We start from the raw sequence: 13,060 nt of genomic DNA on the forward strand, positions 1-13,060 counted from the left end.
GGAGGCACTGAAAGTAGCAGAGATAGAGAGGCAAAGGGCCAAAGTTCAGGACAATCCAGCCTTTCAGCAGAGACATCCTAGGCTGAGAACAGGTCTTGAAGGGAGGAAGGAGAGCAGGAGTCGAGCTTTCCGGACATGCCACTTCAAGAGAGGAGCTTCCCTGACTGACAGCTAAGGAGTGCAAAGCTGTGCTTTGACATCCAGGCTGGCTGAAATCCGATTTCTAAAAATCTGCCGCCTCCCCCTCCTTGGCCCTTGCTGTCTCTCCCTCTGTTAGTTGCATTGGACAAGTGTCCTCTCCCAGAACCTGCCCCCAGCCATTCTGAGAAAGGTAAAGCTCAGCGCCCCTGCTTCTGCTCGCCTGTTAGGAGAGCAGTGTGGGTATCCGGCCCTAGGGAAGCGATTCCCTTCGGGTTATGCTGATTTGGTAGTGTGCCATGGGGAAGGGTGCATGCTTTTGCACCCCTCCAGAGGGGGTGGGGAAGCGGAAACCTGGAATTGCCCCGCACCTCCCCCTTCTTGCTCAGGTGATGGGATAATGTGCTTTCAATCTAAAGTCTGTCCTTCCTTGCCCCTAACCGTGATGTTAATCCCATCACAACACACTTTGTTAAAACCACCTGTAAAACCAGTGCTTCTTTGGAGCAAACAGCTGTGCATGCCAGAGGTAGTATTTAGGAAAGTGAATGTTTGTTACGGAGCTGGGGTACATGTAACGTTGCCCAAGAGGAATGACAGAGATTTGGGTGGTGCTTGGGAGTGGATCAGGGTGACTGAGTGTGTGGAAGAGAGAAGGGTCAGTTTCTGATTATGGAGAGAGGGAGGGAAAGGGCACTGGTTAAAAAAGGATGGTGGATGGATGGGTGTTTACAGGAGTGCAAAGCAGCAGGTCTGCGTGTGTAGGGGGGAGTTCAGGAGCTGGGTTTAGTGAGGATGATAAGGGGATGGGGGATGGGTTCAGGGGTGTACGTGTGTGGGCTGCAGTATGTGTTGAAGAGAGCTCAAGCAAACGGCTCTAAAACCAAAATATACAGCTACTTACATTCCCTGTTGCCCCCACCCCAAACAGTGTGCTCTTGCGCTGGTGGTATTGCAGTTTGTCTGCATTCCTGCGTTGGGGATGAAGATCAGAGTTGCCTGGAAGCTTCTGAATTAGGCCAGTAGGAAATGTGCAGAAATCTTTAACACAACCACCTTGCAGAAGGATCATCCATTTACACCTTCCATGCCAGCTCCTGGTATACCAGTGGGGAAGAAATCAATAGCTCGCTGAGACAAAGGTTCAGCAATCTTTTCAGTGCATTGCAAACAACATGTTTTACGATAATGGGAGCTGCTGTAAACAGCCTCCTGTCGTGGCCTTGCTATGTTGCATTACATAGGGGGTGCATGGCTTAAGGGATGATGCGTTTTTATGCACTATGGTTATATGCTTAACAGGTTTTTTACTATGTGAAAATGCCAGTGTTCAAGGGCGACCCAGCTCCGTGGCTCTAAACTGCAGAGCTGTCTGTGTTCTCTTCTCCAAAACCACAGCTGCCGGGGAGGTCTGGCACTGGTCTGCAGCCTTCTCCTGCCAGGAAAACCCAGCAAGAGTTCGGTGGTATGCTGTGCATTTGGAAACATGTTTCAGACAAACAAGAAAACTTCAGCAAAAACAAAAGTTGCCATGCCTGATTTCGGCCCTCGACAATATTCAGCTTTGTCCCTGCAGTGGATGAAGACCTGTGGGACACCCAAGGGGGATGCTTTTCTCAAGTTAAGGCTTTTTTGTGGAGGGTTTTAGTGCCGAGCGAAGGGAGGCTTTTGGCTCCTGGCCACATTGGCTTCAGAGGAAGGAAAAGAAATCGGTATAGTCAGTTTTTTTGCTAGGTCAAAGAGCAGAAACACATGCTGCAGTCATGAGTGGCTTTGCTGGTGGAGTCCAGCAATAAAAAACACTTGCAACAGCTCAGCTGCCTTGGCTCTGACAGCCACTGCCACTCTCCAGAGGGATGGCTCTGGGCTACGCTCTGCTGCTGAAAAAGAAGCCATTAAATTGAACCCCCCCTCCCCTGCCAGTGTTTAGTAATAATAATGCTATGCATGAGCCATTGCATGGAGAGATGGCAGGATCAGGCCCCACAGACAGTTAATTTGGGTGAGCATCCAGTATGCGCTGGGGTGTGAAAAAAATACTGTGGGGTGGAGGTGTGGTTCAGTAAGGAAAACCAGGCATCTGACCCACATCTCCCAGAACCAAGGGGAACCTGCTGGCTAAACCACCAGAGGATGGCAGTTTACTCTTGAAGTATTGAGCCTGTACGTCCAGAATGAACACCCAGGGGAGACTGGTGTAAGTGTAGCCCTGCTCTACGTATGATGAATGGAGCAATAAGACCACTGTATCCAGACCTTAACCTTTATAACAGAGTACACATTAGGTGGAAAACTCTTGCATGACCCTGTAATTTGAAACAGATAGAGGCAAAACAAAGTATCTTTTTTCTGTCCTTACGGATGTGTTAAAATGGTCTAGTTTTGCATGGCTGGGGGTATTAGAATGTGTTCATATGAAACTGCTGTAAGACTATACTAGCCCTGCTGTCATTTCTGTGATGACACGTATGCACGTCACCACGTTCTGCGTCACTCGACTAACAGAGACTTGCTGTATTGTTAATGGAAACTGGCTGAAAGGCCAGTGCAGTTGACTCGGTAGGATCATGCCATGGTTAGTGGTACCGCTTGGCCACCTCAGTCAATACAGTGGTACTGCAATATCTATTAGTCCCATGTTGCTAGAAGTGTTGGGGAAAAAGAAAGGGCCTAGCGCTAAAACAGACCGGTGAGGAGGGCTCGTCGTCCCCAATCCCAACTGGTGTTCTGGGTAGCAGGAGTCACTGCCAAACAGCATGACGGACAGCGTTCTCCAGGCTGCTTGCACGTTCTAGGAATGGTTGTAATATACGACAGGCAAAGGAGGAGAAAAAAAAAGAAAGGGAGAAAAAAAAAAAAAGGTGCGAAACTGAGTGTTGCACATGAATCCATCTAACCTGCAGAATGTGCTCCACAGATCTGTTTATGTATTTTGCCTGGAGACTGTTTTGGAAATTAGCAGCTTTGAGAAGGAAATGCATGAACAAGCAAGTTCCTCCTTTTCAATTGCATATGCCTCACTGAAGACTGCAAATACTTTTGAAGTCTACTGGGTCAACTTTTTCCAAATATCCACACAAGTGTGAGTGACCTAGGATTTGCCAAAATTTAGATTCTTATCTTTTCTCCTACGTCTTCTACCCTTTTTTTGGAGTTGGGATAGGGCCCCTGGGCATGTCACTCTTCTTTCTCAAATCCGCTCTCATACGCTAGCAGCTGGGCTTACTCATAATGTTGCACTTAGGTCAGCTGTTTTGGTTGCTAAACCTGGGGATGTTCCTCAGAGAAACAACTTCAAGCCCCAGCCCAATATTTAAAAAAAACCAAAAAACAAAAAACAAACACCACCTTTATCTACACTGGCCTAACCAGCCCTAATTCACATTCCCACGTGTCTCCTTTTACATGTTGGCTCCTAGCTCTGGATACAGGATTGTGTATACCTCTCGTTTAATAATATGGGCCTACTTCATCACTGAGGCTCTCAGAGGCTACCTTTTCTACAGCGTCCTTCTGTGCAATGGCAAGACAAGCGCATCAAATATGTCACTGGCATTTCTAAGCCTGGACCCGTGTTCTTGTTTCTTCCAGGTATTCCGAGAGCAGGCTATTGATGGTGAGACCCTGCCCCTCCTGACGGAAGAGCACTTACTGAACAATATGGGGCTGAAACTCGGACCTGCACTGAAGATAAGGTCACAGGTAGGAAAATTTCCTACATAGTAGCAAGTGGCATGCTTTAAAGTTGTTCCTAGCTGGAGCAGGGCTGTCAAGAGACCTGGTTTACTGAATATAATTTATCAAGCAATAATTGTTTATTTGTTTATTTGTAATTCTGGTTTCAAGAAAGCTTGATCAGTCCTCCAAAATGTTCCACATCCTCATCTAGAGCCAGTCACATAACTTTCAGGAAGAAAACACGGACAGCATTCAGTGCCCAGGAACAGAAACAAATGGTTCAGGACAAGTGGTGGGAAGGAGTAACAGAGATGCAGCGGGAAACGCCTAAAACGGACCAGCTCCTGCTAGAAAAGACACATTAGGCTGTTCCCACAAATACTGGCCAAGAAAGAAAAGCTGTAAACAGGCGAGGCAAGGTAGATGGTTTCAAATCAGTTGAGCCTGAAAATAGTCATCCCGAAGTACCGGGTAAAGCTGTCTTGGGAACCAGTTGTGTCTTTTTTTCTAGACTGGATGTAAGTCCTTTTGCTGCTCATTTTCCTGTAAGCAGATGGCTCTTGGGCAGTTCTCTTTTTTTTTAGCAAGGCTTGAAGCACAAATGCATTTAATGTGTCTCAGCATCATCTGTTGATTACTTTCCCTCCCCAGTGAGTAATGGACCAGCTCCTTCCCTTCTCAGCTGTGCTAGTAATAGACTTCTGTAACATTTTTATCTCTTGCTAGTCATAGCTTACTGGTCTTGCCGATGGGCCGTGCCACCCGCCCTGGCTTGTGCTATTCATTTGTATTTTGATACACTGGAAGGAGAAAGTGTATTTGCCTCTCTTGATTTAGCCAAGCTCTCTCTTTTAGGGGACTGTATTATTTCCTCCTCAACAGACTAGTTTGCTGTTGTGCCCTTATAGCGATGTTTCTTCTTCTCAAAAGACCCTTTTTTTTTCCCCCTCCTCTATGACTTGGCTCCCAAGTCTCTGCCTGTAGAGGTCTGCTTTCCTAAAATTGCTTTGCTGTTCTCCTGCCTTCCCTAGCTGGTGGTCATGGTGACTTCTGTTTCAGTTGCCTCCACTTCTCCTTGGTTGGACTCAAATCTAGAAGAACATCTCCACTAGCTTCTTTTTTTTTTTCTTTTCTCCATTTAATGATCAGAAAATGGCTTCTGACACATGTCAAGAACAGGCTGTTCTATTCTGTTCCCTAGGGGATTATGTCATGCAAATAGTTTTGACAGTAATGTGCATGTGCACATACATGGGCTGCACTGATAGTAACTATTCTGGCATAGTTTCCCTAACCCACAAGCTATACACTTGTTACATTATGTTAAAACAATACGAGCAACTTTACTACTTTCCCTACAGCCCTCACTGTTTATGAGGGGTCTAATAAAAAGGTTCTGTGGGCAATTGTTCCCTGTGGGTCAATTCAGTAGGAAATAAAACTCTTATGTTTCTTAAAAACAGAGAATGCCAAATAGCTCACAGACATTCTTAGATCGGATTTGGTGGGGGGGGGGGATATGAGATATGGGCTGAAACTAGAAAACCCTGCTTCGATTTAATCAATAGTATTTAAAGTTCTATAATAAGGCATGGGGGGGGGGGGAGTAAGTGGGGAGCAAAGTCCTGATGTTGCTAACTGAATAATGCCGCAGTTGTCTGGTTTGAACACAAGCCTATGTTTTTGTTTAAGCTTAAATGTGAACCAGCTGTGTAGGTGCTGGAAAGTTGTGGGGCCTTTGGCCCTTGCTGGGAGGCAAGAACTGCTTCACGAGAGTTTTCTTCGGTACTGCAGAAGGGAGAGGCTGCAGGCTTACAGTTTCCTGTGCAGTTAACAGCAGCCACCCTGTAGCCAGATTTTTGTCTCCCTTGTGCTGTTGTCCCAGCGCCCCTCAGCTCCCTTAGAGCAATTCCTGCCCTTCAGAAGCGGACATCATGTACTGTCCTGCTGTACAGTACCCTGGGCTGGGTTAGCAAAAGGAGAGCAGAAGAGTTCTATCCAATTGTCCATCCAGTGGTGCCTGTTAATGAAATAACAGAAGTGGCAGGAATCAGTCAGCCCCCTTCACCTGATACACCGTCACCTGAAGGCAGCTACAGACAGGCATGTTCCCAAAGCCTCGTGTAGCAGAGATGACCTAGGAACTGCTGCTTACCACCACCATGTTTCACTCATGAAGGGGATGAGCTGGGGTCCATGAAAGATGAAGAGCACTAGCGTAGTTGTCCATGCAGCCTTATCTAGCCAGGTAAACAGGCTGCAAGTTTCCATAGTTCCCTCATGAGACAGTGAGACCTGATTGTTTCAGATCAGAAGCTGGACTTGGTTCAGCTTTGGGTTGCACGCTTCCTTTCAGCCCGCACCTCAGCAAGGCCTTCAGTCTCGTTCTGGCCAAAGAACAGACACATGCAAAACACATCACAGGAAAAGGGCCTGCACGACAAGTCCCAGCACATCTTTAGCCTGTGGGATGTGATCTAGGGTAGACCTTGCAGCTCCAGCTGTACTTCGGTGCCATGCACCAAAGTGCCCAGTATAACGGAGAGCTAGGGAGCACTACTGCAGGACAGAGAGTCCTTTAGAAGAAAGGGGAGAAGAGGAAACCTTCCCTAGTCTTCTCTGGTAGGTCACCAAGGGGTTTTGTTTTTCCTATGGTGGACTGGGAATGGTAGCTCTTCTATCTGCAGTTCACTTTGGAGTACAGAACCTGGGCTTGCTGCATGAAAATGCAGCTTCTATGGATTTCTGAAGACAGGTCACATACATTCTCATCCTTTTTTGCTCCCCTGCATTTATTTCCTCTCTTTTTTTTTTTTTTTTTTTCCAATAGGTGGCCAAGAGAGTGGGCAGAGTTCTGTACATGGCAGGCTTCCCCATGGCTTTCCCACTGCAACCTCCTGGTTTACGGCCACCAGAGCGGGACCTACCCCCGGCTGATCTCCGGCCATCCTCCACAGGCAGCGTGGCCTCCCCTTTCAGCAGTGGCCTGCCCTCTGCCAGCCGCGTCTCACCAAAGCAGGAAAACGGAAACCCCTCCATCATTGCTGGGATCAATGACACCACGAAACCTCCATCTTAACTGCAGGACAGCTCTTGACTGCTTCTGGAACTGAGATTCAGTTGAACAAACTGAAGGTAACGCATTTTGAGAGACCAGGAGAGCCTCCCTCAGCAGTGTGAGACATAGGAGTGAGGAAGGGAGGTTTTTAATTTTTTTGGATGCATTTGCTTTTTGTTTAAAAAAAAAAAAAAAACACAGAAGTTTTAAAAACTGTAAAAAGGGAAGGAAAGAAAACTATCCAAAGATGTACTGAGACAACGCAAGTGAAGAGAAAGAAAATGATTCTGGAGGATGTCAGCAGCACTCCCATTCCCTTTCACACCCCTTCTCGCTCATCAGTCTGAGATGGAGAGCCGAGGACAGGGAACGAACGTTTTTCTTTGTCTTCAAAGAAACATGGCTTTCAGGAACTTCTGGGTGTGACTCCAAGCAGGGAAGGGGAACAGGCACTGCTCCTCCCAGTGGTACTCAGCACCCCTGAGCAAAAAAACCCCATCAGAAATGAAACCAACCACCTTCCCAAGTATCTCCTCCTCCCTGGAAACTGTACTCAGTTCCTCATTCAGGTGTCTATGCATCTCTAGCAACTTTTAAAACAATACCAAAGACAGACAAAAAGAAAAAAAAAAAAAGAAAAAAAAAAAAAAGGCAAGTTCCGGTCCATGTTTACTTCAGTGTGGATGGTACGGCACAGGCGGCTCAGTGCTGTCCCACGGGCTAGGGGCTGCCCTCTTCCCTGGCACGTTGTCCCTTTCGGCACACACAGAGAATGGACTCTGCCTGTGCTCCAGCCCTGCAGAGGTTTTTGGTTTTGGTTTTTTTTTTTTTTCATTAGATGTTTTGTTTTGAAGAGAAGAAGAAAAGAGTATGTGCTTTGGTGGGATGAAGGGTCACAGGCCTCACTCCAATGTGCCCCCCTCCCTCCTTCACGTGTACAACAGACTCATTTATACATTTGGGGTGGGTTTTTTTTCTTCGTAGAATTGGGTTTGTTATTTTTAAAGCCTTGTTACAGAGGTGGATGTAGTTGCACATTCTGGCCTGCTGTGGACCATGAGACAGATACCTGTGCGTTCCCAGAGGAGGGGGAGGGATGCTGGGGGATTCAGGCTAAAAACAATGGGTAGAGTTTTTACTACTGTGAATGAGATGGTAACTCCTGGGGGTGACCTCCTGTGACTTGTACAGTTGTGAACAACAATCACATGTGGTACTTTTCTCTCTCTCTCTCTCCCCCCCCCTTTTTTTTGTTTAAATGTTGCACGTGCTACCGTTTTTCTTACAAAATAGCTTGGTGGTACATTAGCTTCTTTATATTGTAAAAAAAAAAAAAGTCATTATCCATCACATCACGGTAAAAATGCTTTCCAGCAATCAATTTAAATAAAAAAGAAAAACACTTAATTTACAAATGGTACCTAGCTTCCTGAGCTCCTTGCAAGTGGTCGCTTTAGCCAAGAAGTCTCCTTTCTTTCACTGTGTGTACACTGGGGCCATTTGCCTGACTCCTGGTGTCGGTAACGCTTGGTGCATTGGAGCTGCTACAGTTCTGGCCTAAAAGCCAATCTGAGGGTTAGTTCACAGCTGCCAAAACGCAGACAGCACCTTGCCCATCTGAGTTAGAGAAAGGAGAAAAAGCAACTCCTTTCTCTTTTGGAAGAAAAGGTAAGTAAGCAAAAACCTTTTCGTTACAGTTAGGGCCTTACAATTCTCATCTTTGCAGTCATATCCCAGGCTCCCATATGTAATTGCCGGAAGACACAGGCTTTACCAGCCGTAGGGAACCTCAGTCTTGAGCACTTCTGAAACCCCTCATGAAGCAGCAGGTGCTTTGGCCCCCTCAGAGTGGGCTATAAACGATAATGACAATAATGATGATGTTAATAATAAAACTTAATTACTAATTTCTGAGGTTGCTTCCTCCCCCTTATGGGATGAAGAGTATCTGGATGCATGTCTAGGAAGGGCAGGTCTAGCAATTACTGTAACTGCAGCTGGGAAAAAGAAACCCTCTCTATCCCTAGCCCTGCCACTAAGCTCCAAAAAGACAGGCTCTGAATGAAGCACACACCCCACAACACTGTCCTACGGCAGTAACTACCTGTGCGGTAATGAATGAACCTGGAAGCAGGAGAGGAGCAGCACTCAGTGTGGGACAGGAAGAGCATCGTTACCTCTTCGCATACACGGAGTTGTTATCACTTTTACACGTGTGGGTGAGAGGAAGACCACTAGCCAGGCTACAGTACATTTGGGTTTTTATCTGCAATAAGGCAATGCTTCTGAGCTGTGGTTCTTCTGACTCCATGAAAATCAAACTTTAAAAAAAAAAAAAAGTTTTTTAAAAAAAGCATCTTGTTCTCTTGTGCTATGCAGGAGTAAGGATGCCTGGAGGGGAACACATAGGCAGTGCAGAAGGCAGAGATGACCACGTCTGTGCAGGTAGCTTGTCCGCTTCTAGCGCTGATAGATAGCTACTGACCTCACTGAACGGTGGCAGAGAAGAATAAAGATCGCACTAAGTCCTGGCCCTCTATCTTCTTTTCCAAAAATCTGCATTAACAAATAACAATGCTCTTGAAAGGCACAGTTAATTTTCAGGAGTGATTCTGTCAGTTATGCCCTAAGAATACTTAACTTTTCCTACCTCTCTCAGCAAATACCCTCTATTTCCAGTTTAGTTTCCAAAGAATATGTTTCCTAGCTGCTAGTCTTGCAAATGAACAGTGGTCTCAAGAGATAAGCTGTTTATATTTTCCCAGCAGATCACAAATTGCCCTCACCCACCTTGGGCTACACAGTGTCCTCCCACAAGCACCACTGCTACAGGAGGACACATAATGAGCTGCATCTAGAAGCTGCCCAGGTGATGCAGTGGTTGGCTCTGAGGTAATAAAGAAAGGCTGGGTGCCCAAGACAGCCTGCAGTCATCACTACTGTTCTCAGGACTCGCAGAACAAAATGGTGCTCACCACCAGCATCAGCAGCTAGGACTGGCCCTAGAAAGAAGTGATTTTATGTCCCTGTGGATAACAATAGGTCTGGTACAAAGCACAGGCTCAGACTTGTCCCTTGTTTTTGCTAAGTAAATGTATCCCACGCAAATCCAACAGCCATCACAAAATGAAAGTACGTTTCCTACATTATTAAGAGTTTCGCCTCTTCTTACTCCTTCCTGCCTGCACAATCTCCTGTCTCTGCCCCCCCATCCTGAGGCACTTGAAGTTAACTTCTTTAGTATACTTACAGCCAGTTTGAACTGACTGAGCTGCTTCCGATGTTACTGGTAAAGGCTTCCATCTGCAGCGAAGATGCTACAAAGCTCTGAAACGCTCTATGCAAGCCTTAAGAACTTCTTGGCAAAAGGGAGGGTGCGGTGAGGGCCCCAGAGCAAAATCTGGGGCGACACGGGTGGTTGGCTGAACAGACAGGAGGACCCTTAGACAAAAAACCTTGTCCTTCCCTTGGTCAGCTCACTTAACGCTCCAGCAGGAGCTGAAACTGAACCCTATGCTATTTAAAGCAGCAGATTTTAATGAGAGCTTTTTATTACCTATGCTGAGCAGTTTTACTGGCCTTGACGTGACCACAATTTTACTGTTACCAAAAACATAACTGGTAGAAAAAGCTTGAAAGTCCAAGTAGCGTCTCTGCTGTGTCACTGAGAAAGTACGTCCTTGGTGGCACCTGGGGCAGGCCTCCCACCCTTTGTGCTCCCCAGCTCTTACCGCCTCTTTGAGAACCAGCTACAGGTGCTGAAGGCTGGGTGATCCAGTACGCAGCAGCTCTGTAAGGGATAAGCTTGGAGGGGGTGGCTGTCAGGGTGCTCAGTCATCATCAGAGAAAGCTAAGTCCTCCACAATGTCCTCTTCTCCTCGGGCTAGCTCTTCGAGGTCAGATCGTGACATCCCACGAGTGCCGCGCCTCTGCTTCTGCGACCCTTGGGAAACCCGAGCAGCTTCCGTGCCTTCCTCTGTGGGTGGAAAGAGCGAGGGGTGTAAATCCTGCTTTACTGGGAGTGAGAGTGAGGCGAGTCGAGGCAACTCATTGCTAATTAATCCCAGACACTCATTAATTTATTGGCGCCACTGCAGCTCCCAGATAGCGGTAGGAGAGCGCTGCAGGGTGCTCGGTACAGCACTGGCTCTGAAGTACCTGGGGGGATAGGAGAGGAGACCTAACTAACTGTTGTGCCTGAGGCAGAAACGCAAAATAAGAACCAGGGGGAATGAGACAGGCAGTGCCTCCAACCCTTCAGCCCTCACAGCTCAGGTCAGTCTTCCTCACTAGAGACGCCAGGCTGGGCATTAAGAGCTGACAGAAAGGAGCTGTCACAGGTAACTGCAAGACTCCCACATGCAAAACTAGCCCCAGGCTCCCTCCTTTTTGAAATTATATTTTAGTAGTGGGGAGCACAAGTGAGAACTGGTTTCTAGGGGCTGTGCACATCCCCCTTCCCAGTGCCCTTCCCTCTCATTCCAGAAGTGTGGCTTGAGCTTCCTACACCTTGCTTCCAAAGGGGGCCCTGCAGACCATCTTTCTTAGGCTCTACCAGCAAAGCATCTGCTCAGCACCAATTCCTACCTCCGGTCTGATGCCCACAGCCTCTCAGAGGTTGTGGAGGGCAGCAGCAGCAGGAGGGCAGCTGTGGGCTGTGGCTGCCTCTCCCTCTCCTCAGCACTCCCTGGATCAGCTGCCAGTTCAGCCCACTCACCAAAAAGGACAAAAAGCTACCTCTGGCTGCCCGGATTGGGGGCTGGATGCTCACTGCAGTTCACATCTTTCAAAACCACACTGGTGACAGCAGAGCATGAGGACCACAGAAGTGCCTCTCCAGGGCACTGAGAGCATGTGCAGAGTTCTCCCCTAAGGCTCTGGCCTGCTGGAAGGTGGGAAGCTGTCCTGGGCACAAGCTCCTCGCTGTTCCGTTGCCCGACCAGGCTGCATGTGTGTTTCGGTAAAAAGCAGAACAGGAATGCTCAGCACACAGAGCTTAAGACTTGGGAGGGGCGGATCTGCCTGTCTGCCCTGCCTGAGTGATGTCTGAAAAAGTGCCATAGGCCAGGAGCACCCGGGCCTGAATGTCACTGCCACTACACCCGTGTATCCAGGCACCATGAGACTGCTGGCTTTACGCCGTGCTCCTACAGCCCCAAACGAAGGAAGCTGCCATTAGGGGTGAAGGAAGGGAGGATCAGAGTTCCTGCTCCCCTGACACCAAGGAAGGGTGCTTTTCCTTCAGCTTGTCTGAGTACTCCAGTAGGAAGAGAGGGAAAACTCTCCCTCTTTATCCTTTACAGCATTGTCAGAACATGCATCAAATACCCATCTATTCTCGGCGCCGAGGTTTGGGTGTGCATGCCAAGCCACAGCCATCTGCCATGCTAAATCAGTCAGATTTTGCTCTCACTTGGACTCTTTCCCCCTTCCTGCTCTCCCTGCTCCCCAAATTAGTAAAGAAAGCCTGCACACAGGAGCTTTTGTGGCTGTTCCCCACAACCACACATCACACCCAATGGCATGCTGAGGAGCACAGGCTTGGCACTCCAGTACAGAGGCCTAAGCAAGTGGCACACAAAAACCAGCAAAGGAACACCACAGCAGCCAGAGCCCCTGGCAGGCCCAGCTTCCGTCTGCTAAGTTAGCAGAGGGACTTGGCAGACACAGGCAAGACTGAGCCGAACGTGGTTAGCTGCACTCTCACTGCTGGGGTGCTGAGCAGGCTGTGCTGGCTGTGGCTCTGTGCAAGGGACGGAAGATACTCTCTCCTCAGCTGCGACAAAGCCTGGCTTGGTGTCTAGCACAGGCCTGGTGACACAGCTGGCAGCTTTCTCGGTGGCCATTTAGACAGCTGTTCTTCCGGCCTGCTAGGAGCACGCTGAACTGGTAGCCTCTCACACTGACACCCACCGCTCTTACTCATTCTGTCTCTGGGCAGCAGCTACTAACTGGCAGAAGGGATTGGCACCAAGCACAGAGCGAAGCCAGTGGTTCTAGCAGGGGCTGTACACACACTGGCGAATACCGCTGGTTCAGTGCAGAAACCCCAGACAAATGCAGGACCTGGACAAGATCTCCTACTAGTCCTGTCCTGGGAGGAGCTGTTGAGAAGCAGCAACTAAAGAGTTACCCCTGTGCAGCACCCCATGCCCCAGGCACTGCTCAGATGAAAAGTGAAGTGCA

General features: G+C 48.1%; 2 protein-coding genes across 19 annotated transcripts in view; one reads left to right on the top strand and one right to left on the bottom strand.

The window, feature by feature from the left end:
• Positions 1-6,895, top strand: part of SAMD11 (sterile alpha motif domain containing 11) — a 192,805-nt gene extending 185,910 nt beyond the window's left edge. For all 17 annotated transcript variants that reach the window (XM_072883837.1, XM_072883832.1, XM_072883831.1 and 14 more), the window contains 2 exons: positions 3,730-3,840; positions 6,647-6,895. In XM_072883837.1, the coding sequence (XP_072739938.1) occupies positions 3,730-3,840; positions 6,647-6,895 (360 nt within the window). The remainder of the gene's footprint in view (positions 1-3,729; positions 3,841-6,646) is intronic.
• Positions 4,808-13,060, bottom strand: part of NOC2L (NOC2 like nucleolar associated transcriptional repressor) — a 60,075-nt gene continuing 51,822 nt past the window's right edge. For both annotated transcript variants that reach the window (XM_072883847.1, XM_072883848.1), the window contains one exon: positions 4,808-10,850. In XM_072883847.1, the coding sequence (XP_072739948.1) occupies positions 10,705-10,850 (146 nt within the window). In that variant the 3' untranslated portion in view covers positions 4,808-10,704. The remainder of the gene's footprint in view (positions 10,851-13,060) is intronic.

The sequence above is a fragment of the Ciconia boyciana genome, chromosome 19 (genome assembly GCF_034638445.1).
Source record: "Ciconia boyciana chromosome 19, ASM3463844v1, whole genome shotgun sequence".
NCBI classification, from domain to species: Eukaryota; Metazoa; Chordata; class Aves; order Ciconiiformes; family Ciconiidae; genus Ciconia; species Ciconia boyciana.